The sequence below is a fragment of the Macrobrachium nipponense genome, chromosome 20 (genome assembly GCF_015104395.2).
Source record: "Macrobrachium nipponense isolate FS-2020 chromosome 20, ASM1510439v2, whole genome shotgun sequence".
In the NCBI taxonomy this organism is placed as follows: domain Eukaryota; kingdom Metazoa; phylum Arthropoda; class Malacostraca; order Decapoda; family Palaemonidae; genus Macrobrachium; species Macrobrachium nipponense.
The window spans coordinates 10,596,756-10,624,581 of NC_061089.1; the positions used below are offsets into that span (position 1 = coordinate 10,596,756).

A 27,826-nucleotide genomic window follows, 5' to 3' on the forward strand; every position below is an offset into this window, starting at 1 on the left:
AGGTGACGTTTGGAGACGACTAGATATAAGTAGAGAGGAACCTAGACAGACTGCTTGTTTAAGAGGGGAAAAGTTTACTTTTTATTTTGTATATAATTTCAACTTAATCTTAAATTCACACACACACACACACACACACACACAAACTTATTTGTGGTGCACCTGGTAAGAGACCACCGACAAAAATGTATCTGAGCTGTTTGTGAAGAAGATTAATTGTTTATGTGTTTATGCGTGATCTGACATTACAAAAAAAACATAGAATACTTAATCAGGGATGTTAATTATGCATGAAAGTAATGCAGAAGAGGAAAACATATATAGTAGTTAAATTTCATTCAAGGAGAGGTCGGGTGGTTTGGGCACTGTAAAGGCCGCCACTAATGTTCAGTTATGCCTCCGCAGTTATAACTGCATAGTTGGACCGTGCAGTTATAAATGAAGGTTAGTGGCGGGCTTAAGACAGGCTGAAGGATTATATCTGATTGGGAAAGGCAAAGAAGGATAGTATCTGTTACAAGTGTAAGGTATGGAGCTATTAGGAGGAAGGTTCTGGAGTGGTATAAATGGTACGAGTGTGTCAGTTCAAGGATTAAAAGGGCAACATATGCCTCAGGGATAAAAACAGAATTTAATCTATGTTTTTTAAATAGTCTGAACGTGTCTCGCTTCTGGAGAGAGGTTTTGGAAGGGTTGATATCGAAGTTGATTCACAAACAAGAAGTTCGTTACAGTTAAGAGATGAACTCGTTGGGAGCTGTGGAGTCTCTGGAAATCGAGAGTCTTGATAAATTGCTTTTGAAAAGGATTTGGCTGTTGCAATACTCAAAAGAGGAATACTTATAAGTATACTCATGAAAACAGAAATATTAACGAAAGGGGTTTGCTATATTGTGTTGTGCAAAATAAATGGAAGAGTAATTTGGTGGATATGATAGAGAGACGAGGAGCAGCGAAAATTGGGATTGGGAGAGATGATCCATCATTTAGTGTAACCAGTCAGCTATTAATCAGCCCTAATGACAAAGGAGAACTCTTTGATAGGGGCTTCGAGACAAACAATCTTTGATTGTTTGTCCTCATCCCGACGGGTATTATCCTGTACCAATAATCAATAAATTGCTGACTATTCAAGGGATATTCGAATACTCTAATGTAACCCTGGGAGCTGAAATGAAGACGAACCATACGATATTGCAGTTATTCTTGTGAAAAAGATGTGTGGTGTTCTTTTTACAAGAATAAGCACATTTCTATCTTGTTTTATTTGAGATAGCAATGTTTATAAACAAGATTAAAATGTACAAGATAGTACCTATTTCTAAGACTTTAATAAGCAAAAACCAATTTCCATCATTTCAGCAAAGAGCTTAACGCTGGAGCCTTTTTAAGGCAACAATCAGACATTTTAAATCCATTTATAAACCTAAGCGTTGCAATCCAACTCAGAGCTGAAACAGATATAAATCTCGACTTGTTCAAATTTAATTTTTTTATGTGACCAGCAAAGTGTAACGCTGTTGATGGTGTTTTATTGAGCTCAGTCAACAAATATTTCTCTATGTATCGTTTTAACACATTTACTATTGTCAGTCTTTAACAAGAAGTCCGCTGGTCTAGGAAATCCAAGAATGCTACGTGCAGGTGACGCATCTCTTGTTACACTTACTTCTCCTCGCCCCATAATGAAATTGCATTGCTGTAAGCCTAGATGGATGAAGTAGGATGTATTTTGTCGCAAAACAAAAGCAGTTGATCTTCCATCTTCCTAGCGTCCATCGATACTACACGTATATCTCTGTATCATTCATGTATAATAATTAAATCACTGCGGGTCTTTCTTATACGTCCGTTCCCCCGGGTGACGTAGGGGAGACATGACACAGCCACCGTCCCCCTGAAAGCCGGTTTGTCCGCCCCGGGTTAAGCGGGGTAGGTAAGGGATCGGGAAGGTAAGGGGAGACAGCGGCCTCGACATGCTCGTTCTCAATATCTGACTTAACATTACCCTGTACACCAGGTTCTTTTCAAAGCATTGATGAAATATACCAACCAGCATTGCCAGACACCTATGATTGGTATTGTTCATAATACCCCGATAATCACGGAGCTGAAACGATTACTACAACTTGTTTCAGATATTTTTTTTCCTTTCTTTAACAGACGCTTTACTATTGCATTGCTGTAGTGATAATTCTTGTATTCTTATCAACATAAAACTCTCGCATTTTCAATTGTTGTAAAATTAGTTCGGTTCAATTTGCATCTTAGTTTCCTTTATTTGTTATAATCTTCGATCTCTCCTTTCATGTATATATATATATATATATATAATATATATATATATATATATATATATATATATATATTGTATATATATATATATATATATATATATATATATATGTATATATATTTTATATATATATATATATATATATATATATATATATATATATATATATATATATATATTTATAAATATATAAAATATATATATATATATATATATATATATATATATATATATATGTGTGTGTGTGTGTGTGTGTGTGTGTGTGTGTTTGTGTATGTATGTGTATATAAATTCCCACGTATCTTGTATTTTAAGATATTCATATAGACGTCAGTTTCTTAGTTAGTATAAGAGAAAAAAAAGTGGTAAAATCTAAATTTGAAAGCCAGATTAGAAGCGGTCCCCATGAAAATGCAAATTTTCTCGTTCTTTTCATACCAGTTCATGTAGTTTATGCAAACTCCAGTACAGAAATATTTTTTTGTACACAAAAACGCGGTCGTCATAGCGACCATGTTCACTCGTTCTTTTCAGTAAATTAGTACCACTAGATTACGGCTAGTATGTGGCAGACATAATCTCTTTTCTCTCGCTGTCTCTCTTTTTTGTAGGCATGCGCACTAGTACCAGCACAAAAGCACAATAGCTACAATATTATACTAGTGTGAAAAACGACGGAACTGCATCTTAGATTATTTTAGCTCCGTTTTACCTCCTCAACAAAATGTAGATTATACAATTTAAATAGAATTTATATATTTGAACAAATATATATATGTACGTATATTTTTAGATATTTTTATATGAAATTTATTTAAAATTTTATTTTTTTTCTATTTAAATTCATTTCGGTGTCAATAACTTTGATGTTGTGAGGCCAGGTTTAATAGACACAATCAATCAATCATTTTCCAATTTTTTCCTACTGCTTTCTATACACGATTTGCCTCGTAGCTACGTTTGAGTTTAACAGTTTGTCCAAAGATGAAGGCTTATCTAATAAGATAGTTACAGCTAAAAGATGATTGTTTAATGAGGGCCCAACACATTGAAGTTGACAATTATAAAATGAGTAATTTTATTTCATTATAATTGAAATTATAAAAAAATAGAATTACCCAGTTCAGTATGGAGCACTGAACCGAGAGAGAGAGAGAGAGAGAGAGAGAGAGAGAGAGAGAGAGAGAGAGTGGGGGGAGGGGGGGGGCTGCTGGGCTGCCCCGGCATTTCTACTCTTTCGTTTATGGATGAGGTATTATGAAATTGAGAACCCTCCTGGAAGGGGACGGTGACACTTGAAGTTACCTGTTTAAGAGGTAAAGCGAAAGTTTAAAATAAATTTTTCCCTGAAATTAGCAAACAAGTATAAATACAATGATTTGCCCATCGGCAAGAAAGCTTATAAATCTTTACATACGCGTCTATAAAAAATAAAATAAAAATAATTAAATAAATAAATAAATAAATCTTCAATGACAGAATAACAATGGTGATGTACTGAAGTTCATTAGGTCACACTAATCCATGCATTACATTTTATGATATAGTTTGTATAAAGGTATTTGCTTCTGAAGCTCCGGGATATTTCTTTACTAATGATTCCCACTATCCAAAGGCATCAAAAACAACGAATATAATAAATCCGGAATTTGAAATAAACTGAATGAAAATTATTTTATTCGCAAGCAGCTATTTCATATTACTCTAGACGGTTAAAAATATCTTTTTATTGAGTTTAAGACATTTTCAAGAGTTAAAAATATAAATTGCTAAGAGTAGAACGGACCATTTACAGGTTGTAAAATATAGTTTGTGTATGTCTAAGCACTGTGTAATCGAAGCACTGCCTTTGAACTACCACAACCTCTTCGTAAAAGTTGACAGCCATGATATTGCTTAGCGTAGTCTGGGCTAAAAAAGGAACCAAGATAAGACATTTGCATGTGACGGGAAGTATGATGAATTATATGTGAAATAAAGAGAAAAAAGATAGAGGTTCTCTGAAAAATATTTGAAATACAACCTTACCTGATAATTAGAAATAAAAAAATGATAAATGAAATTTTTGGATCAAGTTTTAGATATATTTTGTATGGAATAGTGAGAAGAGTTGAGTACCAAGCAATCGATTTCTCAACTCAATTGCTTGGTTCTGCCAAAGGAGGAAAACATACAAAAACGAAATTCTAGCAACCTTATATTATTCGTAATGCGAATGAGATCCCAGTTGGAATCCGTTCAGTTCCCTATACCTTTAGAGACATTCGGAGGACGAACATTTGCATCCATTTTACATTTCTAGCAGGCTTCCCAGTGACCTTTAAAGACCGAGAGAAATGTCCCGCACGAGAGTATTCAAGAGATATGGACCATTTCTCATGATTATGCCTCTTTATGGATATTTCCGCAGTGAGCTCTTATTTTGCTTATACTCAAGAGAGTTCGATATTCAGTATCTGGTGAAGCTTATATCTTTATTTGGTAAAGAATAAATAAAATCCAGAGTTGGGAATTGGTAAGAGATAGTAAATAGTAGAAAGCTAATTATGCTCGTTTCGAGCAATGCAGAATACATAGGTTGCAAAAGAAACTAATAGCATATTGTACTTAGGTACATACACACATATACATACATACATATATATATAGTTATAGATAAGATAGATAGATATATATATTATATATATTATATATATATATATATATATATATCATATATATCTATTATATATATATATATATATATATATATATATATATTATTTATAGTATATATGTAGTAGTTCGCTTCCTATAACAATACCATTAAAGACATGCTAATTAAGAATAGTCCCGTAACAAATAACAACATCATTTACAACATTCCTTGTAAGGATTGCCCATCGTTTTACGTTGGTCAGTCTAGTTAAAATTTATGTGTTCGGATTAAGCAGCATATGTATTCAGTTAGAACAGCCCAGACTTCAAATGCACTGTTTATCCATCTGAGTGAAAAATCTCATTGTATTAATTGGGGTGATACCTCGGTAATTCCTAGATCTAATGATTATGTTTCAAGAAATTTACTGGAATCGGCAATTATACAAATCACTAATAAAAACAACCTAAATCTTAGTCTGGGAATGTACCATTTGGACCCATATATTTGTAAGATGTTTATGAAGGACCTCAAAATAAATGAACAACTAATAAATTAGTCCCACATGTATATATAGTTATTTCTCTCTCTCTCTATCTCTCTCTCTCTCTCTCTCTCTCTCTCTCTCTTCTCTCGCTCTCTCTCTCTCTCTCTCTCTCTGGCTCCTGGTTCGATATTCTCTCTCCCTCTTTCTCTTGCTCGATATATATATATATATTTATATTTTCTTTGCCTCTTCATTAATAATAATTTTTGTTGGGAAAATTTGTGTAAAAATTCATGATATTAAATTGTATATGCTCCCGTGTTTTTTTCAAAATGTACTGTTTTCTGGAAGAATCACTTGTTTACTGCGGGTATCCTTCAAGGTGTGGCTAGCCTCTGGCGACTCCTCTTTTCTGTAGAGTGAAAATCGCCCTTATGGCTAATCTGGTAGTGTCAGTTTGTATATTAAGCCTTCTTTTGACTATGTCGTTCTTTGTAAAATCAGTTTGCCTCAGTAAAGGGTCCGAATAGGACCGAAAGTACTTGGCTATCTCGCTTTTTCATTTTTTTCCTTCGTGGCAAAAAAACCTTTATTTATACATAGCATCACGTTTTATATACTTCGTGATCAAGTTATTCATATATATATATATATATATATATATATATATATATATATATATATATATATATATATATGAACTACAGTCAAGTTGTGACTGGATGCATAAATACGATGACGTCCGCAGGATCGTCCCAAGTCTCAACTGAGACGGAACCTGCTGATATTATGATGTGGTCCTAATTGACTGGTTACATTCTCGAGAGGCGTTTCTTATCTTGGTCGGTGACCCCAAAGTTGGGATTCGGGTGGTGCCTTTCATTCATGACCCAAATACATTTTCCGTTTAAATAATGGTTCTTTTGGAACCAATCTAGGTATTATTAAATTGAAGGATTTTATGAAGATTGTTTTCATTTGCGTTATTAATAGAAACAATATCTTATCGTCCTGATAGCTCATGTTTTATTATTTACTTAATACATTTTCTGTAATATACATGCAAGATATATAAGGAACATTCGATATCTTTTATTTAAATCTACGAGAACCTCAAGAAATGTAAACTTTCTTTACTTATCTTAATTAACGTTGCATATTTTTTTTCATGGTTTTCAAAAACGATGTTTAATTCACTTAGAAAGAAAATATATAACATTATTTCTAATTCTGAATAAGTTAACGCAATACTGGAACAGAAGTGCTTATCGAGTGTGCTCTTAAAATAATTGATATTAGGTTAATTTATATATCGTGCAATATTCCCCCACGAAAGTAATCATTGTCACGTTATTAAAATATCATTGTAAATGTTGCTAGCGAATAATAATACCACATACTAATCATGACATTGTCATACAACCACAACTAAAATTTATGGAAATACCTCTAAAAATTGTGTTATTAGTCAATAATCATTAAATTTAATTACTAAATATGTACCCATTAGGAAACTAATCTAATTTCCTTTTATTACAAATACCATTCCCGTTGATATTGCTTCCTACTGTGGTAATCAATGTTTTCATGCGGACTGCATACTCCATATAACATACCCACCTGTGAAGAGTTGTTCCACCTCTTATTTTTGAACTCGTTAAAAGTAACGCTTTCAATCTATTTCTTTCCCTTCCCTCCTCATATCTCTCGGGTTTTGGACTAGCTATTTCATCCAGTTATGGCTATGCTTAAAAAGTGATATAGTATAGTATATATATATATATATATATATATATATATATATATATATATATATATATATATATACCCGTATCCAATTATTAAGGTACAAGTATTGTTTAATACCCAATACGCGACACTTCGCGAATTATGCTAGCTTTAAAATCAGACATGAGAAAAAAATCAGAATAACGTCTTTTAAAGGCATAGTAGATGACTCCTGGTTACGCTGGTGTAAGGTACATTGTGTCTGCGTTCCAGTGCACATTTATTCTTATTTCAGTTGCTAGAATTGGTCTAAAAATAGATTTTAGACCTGCAATTAAATCCCAGAAAAGTAGTAAATTAATTTCATTTGATATATGTATTATTTAGAGCATCCTGCGCATCAAATGGGTTCTGTCACTTACATTATTTTATTTCATTTTCAATCCTTATTCGTATGGCATTTCTTTTACACTAGATTATGTATTTATAGAAGCTAGGTATCAAGAAAGATATTACAAGAAATTTCATTTAGAGTTTTGTTCTCAATATAACTTTAATAGTATTAGCCTCATTGTTGATTCACTTCAACTACATCCCTCAAAAAGCGTCTTATGATCTAAAGATTTTTGATCCAAATATTATTGTTTCGTTCATCACTGTGTTCGGTATTAGGAGAGAGGAGAGAGAGAGAGAGAGAGAGAGAGAGAGAGAGAGAGAGAGAGAGAGAGAGATATTATTGTTCCTATTTCTGGGATGACTATTTTTATTCCGAGGCGGCCTCTTTGTACTAACTAAGTTTATTAAAAGAGTCAATGCTTAGGGATGAACTACACAAATAGAACATTATAATCAAATCTAAATATTATGACTAAGTTTATATATTGAAAATGACAGGTGTTTAGCGGATGGTCAAGGGAAAAGCGCAAATCGAAAAACATTCTAAAAAAGGAAAAAAAATTGGTAAGCCATTAGCAAGGAGAGGCATCGATGTTTATTGAATTTTTAGTGAAGGAAGGGCAGCATGCAACACGAATATCGAAGCTGCATGTATAATGAGATTTAGAATTCGATAAAATTGGCAACCGCTTTGTCAGTCGGAATTACAAATAGGGAATACAGAAGCAATGAATTTCCAGTCCTACCAACGAATGGAGACTTAATTCATGGGACAACAAAAGGATTTTGCGAGTCTCAAGGTTATTTGATCTGGTCCTGGGGTTATGATTGAGCGTTCATTTGTCTAGAGCCCCACGTACACACATGCTGACACTTACACACACAGACACACACACACACACGCACGCACACACACGCACACACACACACACATATATATTTCATTTATATATATATATATATATATATATATATATATATATATATATATGTATATATATATATATATATATACATATATATATATATATACATATATATATATATATATATATATATATATAATACAGTATATATCAACATTTGTTAATTACTGAAAAGTATCAATAGTGGCAAACAATTTTAGAACCTGAACATAGTTTATTTCTTAAAAAATAAAAACGATTAACACCTATGCAAGAAATACTCCGATGATTCTCCGTTTTTTCATATCCGGATATATGTATATATATCTATATATATATATTAATATATAATATTATATACATATATATATATACTATATATATATATATATATATATATATATATATATATATATATCTATATATATATATATATATTATATACATATATATATATATATATATATATATATATATATTTGTGTGTGTGTGTGTGATATCCAAATATCAAAGACGGAGAATCATTGGGGAATCACTTGCATAGGTGCTAATCGTCCTTTAAATATTCCTAAATAAATTGAGTTCAGGTTGTAATTGTTTGCCACATAAGCTGATATATGCTTTACTATTCAGAGAATTGACATAAATCAGGGTAGTTGACAAAATATACTTAGCAGTAAATTATCTGATATTTATATTTTCAAACCCTTGATATTTCTATAATTCATTCTTATTTGTAATATTAATCATCATGTTCAATAAAATATGATTCACGTTCCATTATTAGAAATAGGATTTTATAGATATCTTTTACCGCTTTCATTTTAAACAACTCAATCAATGTCTTAGGTACAGAGATAACCCTGCATAAGACATGAATTCTCATAAATCACCGTTTAAAGAAGGCCTACCAACGTAAAAAAAAAAAAAAAAAAAAAACAAAAGTATGTAGTGTTTTTCGCGTCTGAATAAATTGTTTAGAGAGAACATCCAAAAGAAAAGGGGGAGGGGGTGTTTCTCAACCGTTTGTGAGGGGCTGTAAAAGTTAAGAGGAGGCTTTTATGGGTGAAAGCAATATCGTTAAGTGTATGATGGACTCATTTTATAAGTGAAAAGGTCAACTAGTATGCCTAAGCACGCCTTAGAGTGTGGTTCGGGATATAAAGTAGTTCCAGTGAGTCACTAACGTTTTAACCACCTCAGAATCTCCGAGGGAAAAGTTGCAAAGCCTCCGTGATACTGTAAGAATAAAAGGTAAAAAAAATTCTACGAAGAGCAGAAACCTGCTAATACGATCTTCTTTCGCGAGAGAGAGAGAGAGAGAGAGAGAGAGAGAGAGAGAGAGAGAGAGAGAGAGAGAGAATTTTCATGCAAGCCACAGTAACATTAATTATCTGAAAATATTACTAAATAACCTGAGTTTTATTTGATATTACTATGAATAAAAAAACTTGGAAGCCAGTCATTTGTTGCTATTTCCAATGAAAGCAGTAACAGGTGTCGATAATCTATGACATTTCAAAAACGGTAGAACCAACAGGTAATGAAAAACGACACCATACAGCTTAACCTTTCGTTAACTTCATATTCTTTGGACAAGTTTCCTAGTGGAATATGAAGAAATTTGAGGAGAAAATGAATGATAACTCCTCTTACGGAACGTTCGAACCTGCATTTTGATGCGTCCGGTCTATGTTTAGATGCAACTAGTTTTGTGTGTGTGTGTGTGTTTGAAATATGCGTTGTGCCTCGTCATATTTACGCCGGGAAGGAATTAGTAAATGCTAGAACGGTAAGGAACAGCTTGATCCTTTCCCTCGCACGATATCTGGGAGAGCAGTTCGTGATATCAGGAGAATCAAGAGAGCTGAAACGTCCCAACTTGTTCGGGTGATCACTATGAGATGATAAATATGAAAAGACAGGCTGGAGATAATTGGGGATTTGCAGAAGATAAAGTACAGAATATACAATAGTGGGAAATTTCACGCGACGTTAGAAGCAATAGTAATAATACAGGTGATTAATGTTTTTTTCTTCTTGTTGATATTTAGTTTGTAATTTTTTTTTCTAGAATAGTACATGAAAATAACATTATTATATTCAATTCCAGTTTAACATCAGGTGACCGTCAAAGAACCACAAGGATGTGCAGGCACGAAATAACCTGATTAACATACTGCTAATCTTCTGAGAATAGAGCTCAGGAATTTAAACAACATATACTACAAAATTCTTTAGTAATCTGTCTATGAAAGACGTAAAACATGAGAAGGCTTGAAACCAAATAATTTTGAGTTTTCTCGTAAGGCTGTGAAATGCAAGCGATGTCCTAAAACGAGAAAAAAAATCGAGGTCACCGATATAATCTCCAATTTTGCATACAAATCCAACATTGTTCATTACGTGAGTTTTCTCTCAGCACTGCGATAGAAGGGAGTAAAAACAAATACCTCCATGGCATTACTAATGAGTAATTAATGGCTAGGATTTCAGACTGCAGACTTCAAAGCGTCTGAAGAAAAAAAAAGAATTCCGTTTTAGGCTGACGGGGCAACGATGACACCTGCCTTTACGCAGAACAAATGTCGCTTATACTCGACAGACAGATAAATCAAGAGTTAAAAAAGCAATTATTTTTGTGCATTTTTCAAACTCAGCTGTACAACTGTTTTTCAACGTATTGTGAGGATATATATATATATATATATATATATATATATATATATATATATATATATATATATATATATATATATATGTACATATATATATATATATATATATATATATATATATATATATATATATATATATATATATATATATATATTATATATATATATATATATATATATATAGTATATACATATATATATATATATATATATGTACATATATATATATATATATATATTATATATATATATATATATATATATATATATATATATATATATATATCCCATTGAGACCCCTTGTCCACGCATCTGTACAAACATTAAAGGTCCAGTGCTTTCGCGCGCTTGACGAGTTTACGGCGATCCAGACTCCCTGTTCCTGTGATTTGATCATCCTTGGTCGGCCCCAACAACTACGTCGCACTCCAGCAGACGAGAGGATGAACGATAATCAGAAAAAAATTTCTCTTCCTACATCTTGTAAGTAAAATTCCACTGGTTTAATTTGTATAATAGACCTAATCACTAGTGTCTTGTAGAGCATATCTGAAGGAGTTATAGAGATAATTTAAAGCTTAGTTGAGTTGAATCTCTTAAAACGTATTCTTGAAATGTTTGGTAAAGTGGCTTGTGCAGTATCGTGGACATTGGGACTGTACATGTATGTTTTAAAGCTATTTTTTCTAAAATTCCAGCTTTATCATGATAGAAGATTATTTTTTTCGGCAGATTTAAAAGTGCCTTGACTAAAGACGTTATCATTAGTCAAGTGAAGTGATAATCGTGTTAAAAAATATATATTAAGAACTGGAACAGAGCTTTTCGAGTCCAGACTCGGCAGGCTTGTCCAGTAATCTGCACTTCAGGTCTCAATGCCCATTATATGCACAATTTAATGTGGTTTTTAATTAGGCTTTAATATTATAAGGTATCTTCTCTCATGAACGCAAGTCATGGTTAAAGACTGTCGTAATATAATAATAATATTGTTGTTATTATTTATCTCATACTTCCAGCCTCTCTCTCTCTCTCTCTCTCTCTCATCTCTCTCGCTCTCTCTCGCTATTCTCTCTCGAGGTCGTCTCTCTCTCTCTCTTTCTTCATCTCTCTCAGGAATTTTTCACTTTTTAATTTTTTTAAGCGCATTGAATCTTCCACAGGTACGCAGGAAGATGATGCTCCTGATCTCGATTTTGATGTCAGTGACATAAGTGATGGTGAGGACGAGGAGTGGACACCTGCTGAGCGAGGGACATCAAGATATGAAGATGACACATCTTCTGAAAGTGAGGTAGAAGAGGAGAAGGAGGATGAGCAACAAGTTAGCTCGTCATCTGGTCATACCAGACAAATGTATTTCAAAGTGGACCCTCATTTTAAAGGACAGCTTGGACAACATCCACAAGTTCCTGAGGATGCAGTCACTACAGCTCAGCTTAGGCCAATTGATTATTTTGAAGCCTACATAAATGAAGATTTTTTGATAAAAATAACTAATGCTACAAATCAACGTTATGTTGCTGAAAATGGTATATCTCTAGGTGTGACCAAAAAGGAAATGTCAGTTTTTATAGGGATAAATTTTGTGATGTCTGTAATAGGGATGCCTAGAATTAGAATGTATTGGGAGAGGTATACTAGAATAGATTTAATTTGTAGAAATATGACCAGAGATAGGTACTTCAAAATTAGAAGCAATCTGAAAGTTGTTGATGACAATATGATTACTGTAGCTTCAAGAAAGTGTGATAGATTATGGAAGATAAGGCCAATTTTGGACAGTGTTCGCTCAAGATGTTTAGAGTTACCTAGACCAGGTAAAGTAAGCGTAGATGAGTCCATGATACCTTTTCGGGGTAAGTGTAGTCTGAGACAGCATGTGCCAGGTAAGCCTAATCCAGATGGTTTGAAATGCTTTGTTTTAGCTACTCCTAATGGCACTGTTTTAGATTTTGAGATATTTACAGGTAAAGAACCTCTCACTGAAATCGTTAGGGAACATGGTGTGTTGCCAGACAGGAACGTTGGTATTGGAGAAGCTGCTGTTCTGAGGTTTGTCAGAAGCGTTGATCCTGGAACTATCATGTACTTTGATAGATATTTCACATCTCCAGCCTTACTTTTAGAGCTGATCAAGCATAACTTACATGGTACAGGTACTATAAAAAAGAACATGCTTCCTAAGGGTGCCAAACTCAAGTCTGAGAAAGAGATGGCAAAACTAGGTAGAGGAGCTACCTACAACCAAGTGAGATCTGATGGTGCCTATGCCATAACACAGTGGCATGATAAGAAAGTAGTTCTCATGGCTTCTACTATCCATTCAACTGAACCTCAAGATGAATGCAAGAGGTGGTCTAAAAAGGAAAATAAGCACATAAAGGTGAACAGACCTGCAGCAGTTAGGGAGTATAATGTTGCTATGGGAGGAGTTGATGTTCATGATCAGATATTATCTTACTATAGGAGTTCTTCTAAGACAAATAAGTGGACAGTCCGCTGCATTCTACACTTTCTTGATGTAGCAACAAGTAATGCCTGGATGGAATACAAAGTCAGCTGTGGTGAACTTAAGAAGTATCTAGATTTTAAAATGTCACTAGCTATTCAGTTAATTGATGGTGCCCTTTGGTCAAATGCAGGTCAACAGCAGGGCCCAAGTGATAATCATGATGAAGAGGATGAACCAAATTGTTCAGCTGAGATGCCAGTGGAAAAACGCCAGAGGTCACAGCCACTCCCCAGCAAAGATTTCAGAACCAATGAAGCCAAGCACATGCCACTTGCACTTCCACCCAACTCAGAGTTCAAAAGGTGCAGAAATCCTGGGTGTATGGAAAAATGTAGAATTATGTGTTCCTCCTGTGAAGTATTTTTGTGCTTAACTTCAGGAAGAAATTGTTTCATTGCCTTTCACTCCCCTTAGTAGTCAGGTTTATATTTTCCTGAATTCGTTCTCTCCAGTAATCAAACTCAAGAGTTCAAACGAATCAGTAATCATAATTGATGGAGAAATGTAGAATTGTATGATCCTCTTGTGAAGTATTTTTGTGGTGAATGTTTGCCACTGAGTAAGGTTTCAACAGATTTCCTTAATTTGGTCATTTGCTTACCCTTTGTATGAATACTGTAATTAATTTTCTCGTTGATATTTTGAATTATTTCCCTCTCAAAAATAATGGTTTAGTTTATTTGTTCTTCTCATAATAAATTTGCAAGCAGTTTCTGTTGTTTCCTTTTCAAATAATCAATGTATTGTTCAATAATATTTTGATAGCTAAGAGACCTGATGTCCAGCTTACTGTACGTACTGATACACTTAAGGGTGCAAATCAAATCGAAAAAGTAATTTTCTACTAAGGCCTTATGCCTGTATGAATGTGCTCAGTGAAGGTCAATCGATTATCTTCAATAGTTTCTGTTCGGGACTCATTGGGATATATATATATTATATGTATATATATATATATATATATATATATATATATTATATAGTATATATATATATGTATATATATACATATATATATATATATATATTTATTTATTTATTTATTTATTTATATATTTGTGTGTGTGTGCTCTATAAATGACACACTGTCTGAAAGTATGAGATACGGTCGCAGTTTTACGAAATAATTTTACTTTCATTTCTTTATAGAATACAAAACCATAATATTATGAAAAAATGACTCACGTTAAAATCCTTCATTAAAATAAAATGAGAGTTCACACTTCTGGGATACATAAACAGACGATAAGCCTTGAAGAACATGTAAAAAAAGAAGACTGATAATCGCATCTTCGAGATGGTAAAAGTTATATGCAAGCCCGAAGGCGTAAAGGTAATATTGTTAAGTGGAAGATGAACTCATTTAGTGAGTGAAAAGGTCAACTAGTATGCCTAAGCACGCCTTAGAGTGTGGTGCGGTATATAAAGTAGCTCCAGTGGGTCCCTAACGTTTTAAGCGCCTCGGACTCCGAGGTAAAAGTTGCAAAACATCCATTCTGCTGCAGCCTATTTTCATAAGAGAAGAGGCGTCGAGAAAATATTCAGGCTGTAGAGAAACTTACCATTAAAGGTCCGCGCGTTAATGAGAGAGAGAGAGAGAGAGAGAGAGAGAGAGAGAGAGAGAGAGAGACAGACAGACAGAGAGAGAGAGAGACTTCATTTATATGTAATTATTTTCCTTTACTTAATCACTGTGAAATTATTAAATAGGTACTGCTTCATTTTCCATGATATTTTGAGAGCTTCTAAGAACCGTAAATCCCCACCCAGTTTGCATTTATGCTTGAAAGCTTTTCCATTTCTCTCCTCTTTTTATTTTCACACACTTTAGCAATATTACCTAAACTATTGAACGGATATTTACAATTTTATGATGATTCCAAGACTCGCAAAGTTACGGAAAGAGCAAAAATTGCTGAAAAAAAACAGTTTAACAAAGCATTTAGGTAATGATGCCTGTAGAATTTGGGAAGCTTAAATATGTACTTTCTGTTTAATCTTTCTACATCTTATTATTATATTTCTACATTTCCCCCTATGAGCATTCTTTAACTTAGTCTGACCCTTTTTATCCTTCCACCAGGCCTGCCTCTATTCTATGATCCACATTCGAAAAATTTGTGTATTAATCTTTCCCTCTTTTACGTAGTGACTGTTAATTCTGGGGGCAAACAATACACGAGAAAAGAGATGAACTGAAGTCTTTACTCAACAGGGATATGATGCTGATAAAACACTGAGGTCCACTTTAAAATCACAAATATTTACATTAAGCAGATATCGAAAGAATGGGAAATGAAATAAGCAGATAAATAACTTAAGGACGGTAATATCGAAAATGTTGTAGATTTATGACGCAGTGGTCTTGGAACGATGGCACGCAAGCACAATCAAAAAGAAGATTCCACAGCAAGTGACTTCGTCTGCAATTCAGAATGCATGAGCTTACTTGACGGAAGAAGCATGACAATCAAAGGAAAATTCGAGAGGTGCATGGAAGGTGCAAAGATATCTTGATTTGCGATACTGGAAACACACTCATGGGTTAAACTAATGCACTGCAATAATGAAGTCAGTTCTGACATGGAAATTTGCACTATGAAGAAGAAAATGAAAATGGTAAAGAAAACCTCTGATCTGGGTACGTTTCCTTTTTCACAGTGTCGTCCTCGTCATAGTCCAAGAAGTTGAGGTGTTGGATTTAAGGGATTTCACTGGAAGAAATACTTGGGCAAAGGAAGGTAGCCAAGTGTTCGGGGATGTAGCCCCAGATGGGGGCAGAAAGTCAAAGGGGAAGATAGGATTGGATCTGCAACAAGGATGACTTAGACTTGGTTGAGGTCGCATGGCTCCTTATATGACCTTTGGTGGATTAACTTCCCATACTCTCTCGATACTCCATTTTCTATGGGCACACATGTGGACCTTTAGTGCGCTGTCTTTGACCCAGTCATCCACATGGCAAGGCTGGGACAACATAGGAGGTTGGTTGCTATGGACTTTTGAAACTTTCTCATCAAGTTAATCCCGTCAACTCGCCTTGGCCTACAATCAGGTATTTTCTCTCCAACCGGCTTCGTTCCTGGAAAAGAGGTTTCAGAGCGGTCACGAGGTCGAGAGGAAAGGGATTAGCTGAGTGTCTATGGCACAAAAATTTAGAGATTTGAGAAAGGGCTTTGTTTTCCATGACCCCCTTTTTAGTCATCAGTGTGCAAAGTTATTGTACTTCTTCGAACAGAATAAAACAATTTAAATTTATTAAAATTCTCTTAAGGGCATAAAAGTTTTTATCTTACCGTACTTCCTTCTGTAAACCTTGGAGGGCAAATTGACTTGGAAAGGGTGCCCCTTCATAACAATAATATATATATATATTCTATATATATATATATATATATATATATATGTATATATAATATATAATTATATTATATATATATATATATATATATACATATATATATATATATATATATATACATATATATATATGTTATATATATGTATATATGTATATATATATATATATATATATATATATATATATATATATATATATATATGTGTGTGTGTGTGTGTGTGTGTGTGTTGTTGTTCTTCGACCGATCCTGGCATTTTAAAGGAAACGGCCAGCAAGGTTGTAATGATGATCCACATAACATCTCCCTCTCTCTCCGTTCAAGACGTCTAGTAGCGGACTGTCTTCTCACTTCTACTCATATTGGGTATATCTTCAAGGTTCTTGGAACAACTCAAAGTATAAAATGGAACTATATTATTTACAAGTCGAGACTCATCTTAGATAAATGAGCTCTTGGAAGGACTCTTGAGTAGGTGGGCGGTCAAGAGAGAATGAATGTAAATTTTTTCAATTTCATCTTAAGAGGAGTGACATACGTACAAGCTAACGTACACACATGACTTTTAAGGTCATGGGAAAGAATAATGATTCAATTCTCGATCTGGAACTCACGAGTGTCTAGTCACGTAGGCCCAGCAAAATGATGAGGCATCTTTTTATAAGAAACTTGATGATTCAGTATTTGCGACAACATTCTGAGTGGACATAATAATTTTCAGAGGTTCTTTCCTCCTTGACCCATTAATCAACTACACAAAAGGTAATAGCCTTTTTATAATGGAAATAAGATGCATTTCCATTTTTTTATGTAATTCCATTACATGTGTATATATATATATATATATATATATATCTATATATATATATATATATATATATATATATATATATTATATATATATATATATATATATATATATATATATATATATATATATATATATATATATATATATATATATATATTATATATATATATATATATATATATAGATATATATATATATATATATATATATATATATGAGAGAGAGAGAGAGAGAGAGAGAGAGAGAGAGAGAGAGAGAGGATATATAAGAACCACCACATTTTGTTTGCGACGTGTTTTCTTGTTTCTTCATAGCATTTTCAAGCCTAAAAGAGACATTACAGTATTTTAATAGTTAAAAGATTATACAATCATTATTGGCTGGCAAAGCTGAGTAAAAGTAACAACAATAAGATAAATGGCAAGATCTTTAAAATCAATTACAACAACATACTATAAATAGATTGGTGGGAAAGAAAGAGTTGGAAAATTTACACTATAAATGAATTATTGAATGATTTATATTAAAAGTAAGGGATACGATGAATGTTCAAGATTATGATCTGGCTTCCTAAAAAAATATTTCTATCGACTCAGAGATTCTAGATAATGATTCTTCTCTAAAAGTACCAAGAACACTAAAACTTTCTAATCTTCTACCTGTATTACATTCCAGTATGAGGAGAAATGCCATATACTAGGTGGCGCTACAGGCGTCACACTAGTAAATATAGGTGATGCTAGACTAAAGGTTAAAGGGTACTTTATCCTTATTTTTTAACAACGCTTGGATAGTATGGTTGTTAGTAAATATTAACTTGGGGTTAATGTGGTAAAAGCTATACTTGAGCATATTTTTTATTTCTCTTGTAACGTATTTAGAACAAGGATCACTCATATATGGCAATTTAAAATACATAGTCAGTAATCAACCCTTGGTATATTTATTTTGCTATTTATACTATGATATGTTTAGGAACTTTTTTATTTCTTCAGATATGATATTATTAGGATAACCATTGATTTTGAAAAGGTTTAAAAGAACATTTATTTCTGAGTCAAATGATTGCCAGGAGCTGCAGAGAGAATATGCTCTAAGTAATAAAGTCTTAATGGTATCTATTTTAAAGTTAAAGAATGTAGCACTTTGGAAATTCAGTCCAAGACCGGTAAAAGTAGACTTTCTGAAAATGCTAAAACTTAAGAGAGACTTACTGTTTGCGGTAGTTTTGGTAATGGTTACATCTAAAAAGTTATGAATATTATTTTCATCATGCCCCACAGTAAACTGAAAACAAGGGTGTTTACTATTTAAGTAGTCATGGTACTGCTGTACGTGATTTACAAGCCTGAAAACCAAAAAATGTGTCGTCAACATACCTGTGATAAACGATTGGTTTAAACTCTAGGGGACAATCATCAAGTCATCGTTTTTCATGAAAACATAGGCATATGTTGGCAGTTGGGGCTGAAAGTGGAGATCCCATGGCGAAACCCTCCAATTTTTGGTAGTGCAGAATATTGAACAAAAAGTGGTTTTCGTTTATGCATAAGTTCAGAAGCATTTTAAAAACACCCTTTGACATATTTCTCACTTATTCAATGTTACTGTAAACAGAGTTCAAAATTATGTCAATCATTTCTTTGAGAGGAACGTTTGTGAAAAATGAGGTAACGTCAAAGCTTGCTAGCACTGCACCTTCGGGTATTTCATAAGAATTCATGATGTTCTTGAACTCATACGTGTTTTTTAAAGTATGCTGATTTTCTATCATTGGCTGTAGAAACGTATTAGAAATTTCGCTAGTTTATAGGATGGTGCTTTAAAGGCAGATAAAATAGGTCTTAATGGTATTCCACTTTTGTGAACTTTTAGTAGTCCGTAGAAACCACTTGTTATATTCTTCTTCACTAATCGAACTATTCTTTCTGAGCTTTCTCAATTGGTGACTGCTCTTGTCCTCTGTATTCAAGTTTGGTTTACATAAATCTTCATGAGGACACTTCATAAATTTTGAACTGTCAGACAGAACAGTTTCCAAATTTTGACATAATTAGTTCTGTTTAATATGACAGTGCCGTTACCCTTATCTAACTTAGATATTACAATGTTTTTATTCATTTTCAATTTCTTAAGTATATCCATATCCTTAGTGGATATATAGTTAAACGAATAACGAAAAAACTTGGGAGTTTTAGTAATAATGCTTTTTACATATTTACGTACACCACGAACTCTCTTTTATATATCTATAAAAGAGAATTCGAGCTGTGCGTAAATAATGTAAAAAGTATTATCTCTAAAATTCCCAAGTTTTTTCGTTATTCGTTTAACACCATTTCTACTAAGGTTATGGATATACGTAATATTTTGTAAACCTCTCAAATTGTACCCCTGTTTTAGGAAGGTTACTAATTCTCCGGGTGTGTTGGATTCTAGGTACATATTTTCCTTTATAATCCTTATCTGTCATTTATACGACCATTCTTTGTAAACTTATCTTTATATTTACGCTAGTCTTCTAAGTAAAGGACATTGAATCGAAAGACCTTGTAGTTCTCCAAATTTCTTATTAACGTTTGCATTAATATATATATATATATATATATATATATATATATATATATCACAATGAGGAGCAGGACATAAACACTTGCTAAAAAGGGTCAATGTATTCTCTACGTTTCGTAATGTCTTCATTACATTTTCGAAGGCTGTATGATACATGTAAATAACATAAATTACAAGAATGCTATAAATTAGAAATGTAAAATCTAAAAATTAAAGATACTCCATGATTACAAATTTAAAATTGTAAGAGGAATAATTAAAAAAGAACAACTTAAGAGCAAAGCATAAAATCCTCAAAAGAAATTAATAAGAAAAAACACGCACATACACACACACACACAAAAGGTAAGCGAGCTGGACCAAACTAATCAGAAACAATCTTATGACTGAAGAGGAAACGAAAGACTAAGAGATATCATAAGAGTTGACCGTAACCTTTTTGTATATACAATTAATATTTGTGTGAAGTAAATACCTTGCTGAAGATATCGAAAGAGCATGACTCGTTAGTAGTTATCTACTGGAACTGAAGAATTGTAAAAAGAAGCGAGCACTAAAAGCGTAGAGTTATCAAAATATTGTGAAAAAGCGACTTTTTAACAAGGACGACTTCCATGAGACAGGATATTGACAGTAAGAGAATAATTTCTTCTTCGTGTTGATAAATAAGAAAGTATATTTTCATTCACTTCAGATAATAATAAAGACAACTCCATCATGGCAGGTTAATCCTCCTTCCCAAGGATGCATACCAAATCAAGGGAGAGGAGAACCCGAACTAGAATCCAGTATAAGAGAGAGAGAGAGAGAGGCGGGGGGGCGGGGGGGGGGGTTGCATAAATACATTCATACATACATACATACATACACACACACATATATATAATATTATATATATATATAGATATATATATAGATAATAACATATATATATAATATATTATATATGTATATAATTGATAATTAATAGTAGCATATTATGAGTTAAGGTAATAAATTTATAGATGGTTACTGGTTGGTTTAATTGAAAGGGTATATATAATACCATTAAATATATACCTTTCCTCGTTCCCCGGCGTCCCCTGCTCTCTCTCTTCTCTCTCTCTCTCTCTCTCTCTCTCGCTCTCTTCTCTCTCATCTCTCTCTCTCTCTCTCTCTCTTATTGGATATCTAGTTCGGGTTCTCCTCTCCTTTCATTTGGTATGCATCCTTGGGAAGGAGGATCAACCTGCCATGATGGAGTGGTCTTTATTATTATCTGATGTGAATGAATATATAATTTCTTCTTTATTAACACATTTATGATCATAACACCCTTTATTTTCTTACTGTCAATATCCTGTCTTATGGAAGTCGTCCTGAAAAAGTCGATTTTCAAAATATTATGATAACCCTAGACTTTTAGTGCTCCTGTCCTTCGCAATATTTACATGGAATTTTTTGAGACAAAACTCTTACCAAGAATTTTGCCCCAAAAAGTTATATGGTTTAGGTATGTGGATGATAATTTCTGTATTTGGCCAGTTCACGAAAATCTCCACGAATTCCTTAATAATCTCAATAATTTAGTCCCTTCTGTAAAATTTACTGTAGAGGAAGAAAGAAATTGTAATTTGAATTTTCTTGATATAACTGTCCATAGAAATGATAGAAATTTCACCTTTTCAGTTTTTCGGAAATCAACTAACATTACTTCCTTTGTTCATTACTACTCCAATCACCATCAAAATGTTAAATTCTTTGCTTTTTCTGGGATGTTCCTAAGGGCTTTACGTGTCTGTAGCTCCCAGTTTATTGACGCTGAGATTAAAAGTATTTATGATATTGCATTGAAACTTGAATACCCAAGGACATTTGTAGATGTGGCATGGGAGAGCTAGAAAAACTTTTTATTCAACTAATGACAAACTTGAATTTAGTAAGCATAACATTCTAAAATTACCTTATGATGAAAGATTTTTAGATATTCCTAGAATTTTAAAGCTTTTTAACATAAATGTTATTTTCAGTAATATTAATGTCAAGAGTTTAGTAATGAAAAATTCTCCTAAAGATCTTCCAGGCTGCATATATGAAATTCCTTGCAAAAAGTGTTATAAAGTCTATTACGGACAGACCGGTAAATCTCTTTTACAACGTCTCAAACAGCACCAATATTCTGTGAGATTTGGGCAAATATCGAATGCATTATTCGTACATATGAGAGATTTAGATCATCCTGTTAACTGGAGTCAAGCAAGAGCCTTAATCCCATGTAACGGCACAGTTAAAAGGAATATCATTGAATCTTGTTTCATCAAGTCAAATAATGGAAATGTTCTAAATTTAAGTCTTGGTTTATTTAAACTTGATGCCTTCATAATGAAAAAAGTTGTAGATAAATATAAGCAACAAAATTAATATATTCAGTTTTTACATGTTTTGGACTGTACGGATACTTTGTAATTTCGGTTAGGGTTTGTGACCGTGTGACAACTAACCATCTGGTATTCTTGATCTTGTTGTGTACCTGAGACCTTTCTCTCCAGTTGTATTACATTCGTTCCTTGACAATGTCTTAGTAATGACGAAAGCGCTTGGATTTCTGACTATCGTCTTCCTGTGGTATTCGCTTATGTATGTATGTATATAAATATATATTATATTATTATATTATATGATATATGTATATATATATATATATATATATATATATATATATATATATATATAAAAGAGAGATAAAGAGAGAGGTTCTTACATAGTGAAAATGTTTTCGGTAATATTATTGCATCTAAAGTGATGACAAGATTCGTTTTATCAAGTGAATCGAAACACATTAATCAAGAGCAAGCCCGGAGGACAGAGGAATAACGTAGCAAGTTAAAATTAGTTCCAGACACTAAAACCAATATGATAATTACATCCGCTAATTGCTGACTTGGATATCCGTGTCATGTGGACGAAAAGCCTATTTCTTATAAATAAATTTCCATATTTTCTACTCATATATTTAAACAGATTTTGAGTATATCCCTCTCCTAAAGTTAAACCACTTCATTTACACAACTCTTCACACTAGAGACCCTTCCAGTAAGAAAAATGCACTTACAAATTTGGACATAACTACTAAAGCAACGACAATTCGCTTAATAAAGGAATTTGTTTTTTAGACCTTTTTGCACCGGCCGGAACCTCTCATGTAATCATTGGAAAAAAAAGAATTCAACTAATATAAGATTAGGGAGCAGTCAATTCTAGCATCTTTGCCTTTTATAAGTGAAGTTCACAAGTATATAGTTTAATAAAAGATTTCTGATGTGACCAAAGTGTTGACAGACCTCCTTGAGAATGTAGTGCAATCTTAGGAATTACAGAAGTTGGGAGGCAACTAGCTAGCTATGAGCCGAGCAACTTAGCAAAATGAAAAGCGAGAATATCTTAATGAATATGAAAAACAACACTTTGCACTACACTCACCATAAGCCCCTCCACCTGGTGTATCTTCATACCCCATTTTTGAGTAATCAGGTTCATCTTTTATAGGAGGATACTGGCCCGGCCCAGAAGGCCAGTAAGGCATATATTGCCTATTCATTACTGCAGTTATTCCTCCACCAGACAAACAGTGATGTTCCTGGTTTCAAGACAATAACTGACTTCAATAAAATTAAACTTTAGTTATCCTCAAAAGTTGTTGCAAATCTTAACTTGTACTATTTCCCCATCTCACAACCTGGAAAATAAAAATCATCAATAGTTCATTTTAAAAAGTTACCCTATTCATGTAGCATCCAATTCATTACTGTTAATAAGAAACTTGGTCATTTGAAGAACTAATGAGATAAGAAGCACTCGTCCCTCTAAAATATAGGGCAATAACGTTCCAATAATTACGCATGAACGACAAAACTACAAAAAAAATATTGCAAATATAAAAGCGGAAATTCCAGCTCACACTCTTTTGATCAATATAGAAATAGAAAAAACGAGGCAAAAACAAACTTTAGACTAAAATCTATAGTCTGTAACAAATAACTGGCAATACGCTAGTTTTTATTTAAGCTTGTTAACTTCATTTCAGCTCAAAGTCTAATGAACACCAAATAATATCAACCCCCATGACCAGAGACAAGAAAAACCAGAGCTTATGTGGTGGCTAAGACTTTGTTAGATCTACGGTGACACGGGAGCTATTATGGGAGCTCAAATCTAATTTGTACTTAAGATTTCATTTAAAGAGGTCTAACCTAATCTTCACCTACAACGTGTCCAAGAAAACTGACACAAAACATTTTTCGAATCACTTTCAATATGCCAATATGCCATCCTTCACTCATATAATCAACTGAAACGAAAAGGCTTCGCTCAAAGAATCTCATGGTAACGAAAAGGTTTTCTTCTCATGAGAATCTGTTCCTAAGAAAGAATTTGCTGAAAGCGCCACATACTTCGTTCCCCGTTGGTGTAGTGCCGTCAGTGCGACTCATGTGGTGCACTGTAGGCTTACGTAAGGTTCTTTGCAGCGTCCCTTGAGCCCCTAGCTGCTCCCCCTATCGCTCTTTCGACTGTACCTCCTTTGAAGTCTCTCCTAAAAATTGATCCATAGTGCAATTGCGAGGTTGTCTTCCCTCTACATCTTTTAAACCTTTTACTGTCAGTTTCCGTTTCAGCGCTGAATGATTTCATTAGTCCCAGTGCTTGGCCTTTGGCCTAAATTCTATATTCAGTTCACTTCAGTTCCACATCCCTCATCACTAAAAATAACACTGTTTATTGGAGCGCTACTTAAGCATTTATCATTCCAAGTGGCATCAATGTATCCTGGAAACGTCAGTCTCACAAATTTGGCTTTCTAAGTTGATCTATATCATAGTCATTAATATGGTGGATAATGAAACTGTTCGGCATCATCTGTCAATTATTGACCTTTCTCGGTCACGAGTAACAAAGTCACCAGGAAAAGGTCAGTAAAAAAGTCACAATTTTGGTTAGAAAAGAAATCATAGTAAATAAAAGTCACATTAATTTATGGTGGCCGGTAATAAAGTCACAGAGAAAAGTTCACAAATGTTTGTTGGGGTCATTAACTTTATGATATTTACAGTTTTTTTTTTTTTTACAGTAATCCCGAACGGGCTTGTACTAAACACGCCGTAAAGGTGGATGCATATCTGGTTAAAACCTTTGGGGGTCACTATCTAGGAAAGATTAATGTGACTTTTTTCCTATGACTTTTTACCTGCGACTTTTTTACCTGGACTCACTTCCTCATACCTGTGCCGCCTCAACTATAGTAGCGAACATATCAGACATGCAGAAAGACGAAATATTTTCCAATAACTGCCCTGTTTGTGTACACTTTATATAACTTCTTTAGCAAAGAAAAGTAACCTAAATGTATTCATACCCTTTAAAAGTATCCTAGATAGAAAACAAATGCTGGCAAGAGCATGTCACTAAGGAAGGGGAATAACTTGGAAAATCAAGTGAACTCGCTATAAAGTTGAAGTCGCTTGGGAGGCAATAACACTAATAATAATAATGCTAATAATAATAATAATAATAATTCATCAAACCACTTCCTGATTCAGTGAGGTTAACGCAGATATACTAATCTATGTGAGCTAGTCAATGATTAACAGAGCAGTGTTATCTAAATACATTTCATACTGATTTTAAGCATCTATTTCCTCTTATAAAATGCCGAAAACATAATAACATATGCTTAAAATATCACCGAGAGTTAAATAGCACCTAATAGCCACTGAATGTTATCATTCAATACTTACTGCTTCTGTGAATGCGAATCATTACAATACGCATAAGGGTGGTACGATTTGAATATTCATGTGGGCGAAAAAAAATAGAAAAATAAAAAGTTACCACGATATGATCAGACTGTGGTCATCTGGCGTGACAGGGTAATTACTGGTCCCATTAGTCGTTATGATACGATTGTAAATATCCTGTATCGAAACAGATTATTGCATCTCTTTTCCTACATAAGTTACCGTAAATATGTTCTGCAAGAGCTAATGACAAAAAGTGTCGCAGTATTAAATCAGTGTATCAACACTGATAAAAAATTGAATTCAGGAGTTTGGTACAAAGGATATAGTTTTTATTTTTTTTTCTTTAAGAACATTGCTTATCAACTTTTAATGATATACTCCAAAAAAAAGAGGAGGCGGGGGAATGCAATGATCAGTTTTAGAATCAACTTTTACTGCTTCAAACTGACAACTTAATCATTTATTATTGTTATGTTAAGTGTAGATCATGTTATGTTTTATTTAGAAAAAAATATTGAAGGTGAATATAATACTTTGGAAATATTCTGATGACTAAATATTTAATAGGATGATAATATCTAAAACGGCATTGTAGGTGGCTAACATTAATAAAAGATGAATCCTGATTCAACTTGAGGGAAAGTTTCATTAGAGTAATTTGAATAACTCTTCAATTCCAAAGTGAATGTCATAAAAGTATTATGAATTAACACCTAGTTTCTGTTTTGCATGAATAGTTATGTACTCTACCTGCTCCTGAAAATGTTTGATAACCTCTGAATCAACATATAAGCCCAAAATGAATCAAATTATTAAATGAATTATACAAGCAGCAACATATAGTTTGGCGTTCCCAAGTATTAAAAATAACTCCATTGCAAGTCAACAGTTAAACTTTTAGTATATCAATGTTTCCATTAAAAGAAAATATAAAGCAATTGTACCTCAATTTTGTTTTTGAATTATATATATATATATATATATATGTCTGTGTGTGCATGTGTGTGTTTATCAAAAGGATTGACCGTATACATAACCTATATTTTGTTATGAGCTAAATATTTCAATGTAAATATCAAAAGCGTGGGGGAACTTTTCAAGGACGATTTCCCTGAGATAAGACATTGAAAGTAATTAAATCATTTATGTTTAAAATTCCATGATGAACAAATTATCAGGCTTTAAATTTTTGGCATTATTCTCTGAATATATATATACATACATATATATATATATATATATATATATATATATATATATATATATATATAATATATATATATATATATATATACAGATCTACCGACAATATGCACCAGAATGTATTTACCCCTGTGGTTTTCCGAAAGCCCTATTTAGAATAGGGTTGAAAAGCAACACCGTGTCCATCCGACGTTCGGGGGCGTTGGAGCGGGGTGGGGGGGTGGGGGTGGGGGGGGGGGGGCGAGGGTTATGCACTAGCGGCGTACGATTTTTTTTTTTTTTATCGCTCATCCACTACCTACCAGATTCAAAGTAAATTATCTTCCCTTATCGAATGACCAACATCATTGCAAACCTTTTAGAACCAGTAATCAGGTGTATTTAACTCACGAAGAGAGAGAAGAGAGAGAGACGAGAGAGAGAGAGAGAGAGCCCTAGAATTGGGTTATCTAGAGAAGATAAAAT

General features: G+C 33.3%; 1 protein-coding gene across 1 annotated transcript; it reads left to right on the plus strand.

The window, feature by feature from the left end:
* The first annotated feature begins 12,346 nt into the window (after positions 1 to 12,346).
* Positions 12,347 to 14,071, plus strand: LOC135221764 (piggyBac transposable element-derived protein 3-like). The gene has a single exon (XM_064259583.1). The coding sequence runs from the start codon at positions 12,483 to 12,485 to the stop codon at positions 14,055 to 14,057; it is 1,575 nt and encodes a 524-aa protein (XP_064115653.1). The 5' UTR covers positions 12,347 to 12,482; the 3' UTR covers positions 14,058 to 14,071.
* The last annotated feature ends 13,755 nt before the right edge of the window (positions 14,072 to 27,826 follow it).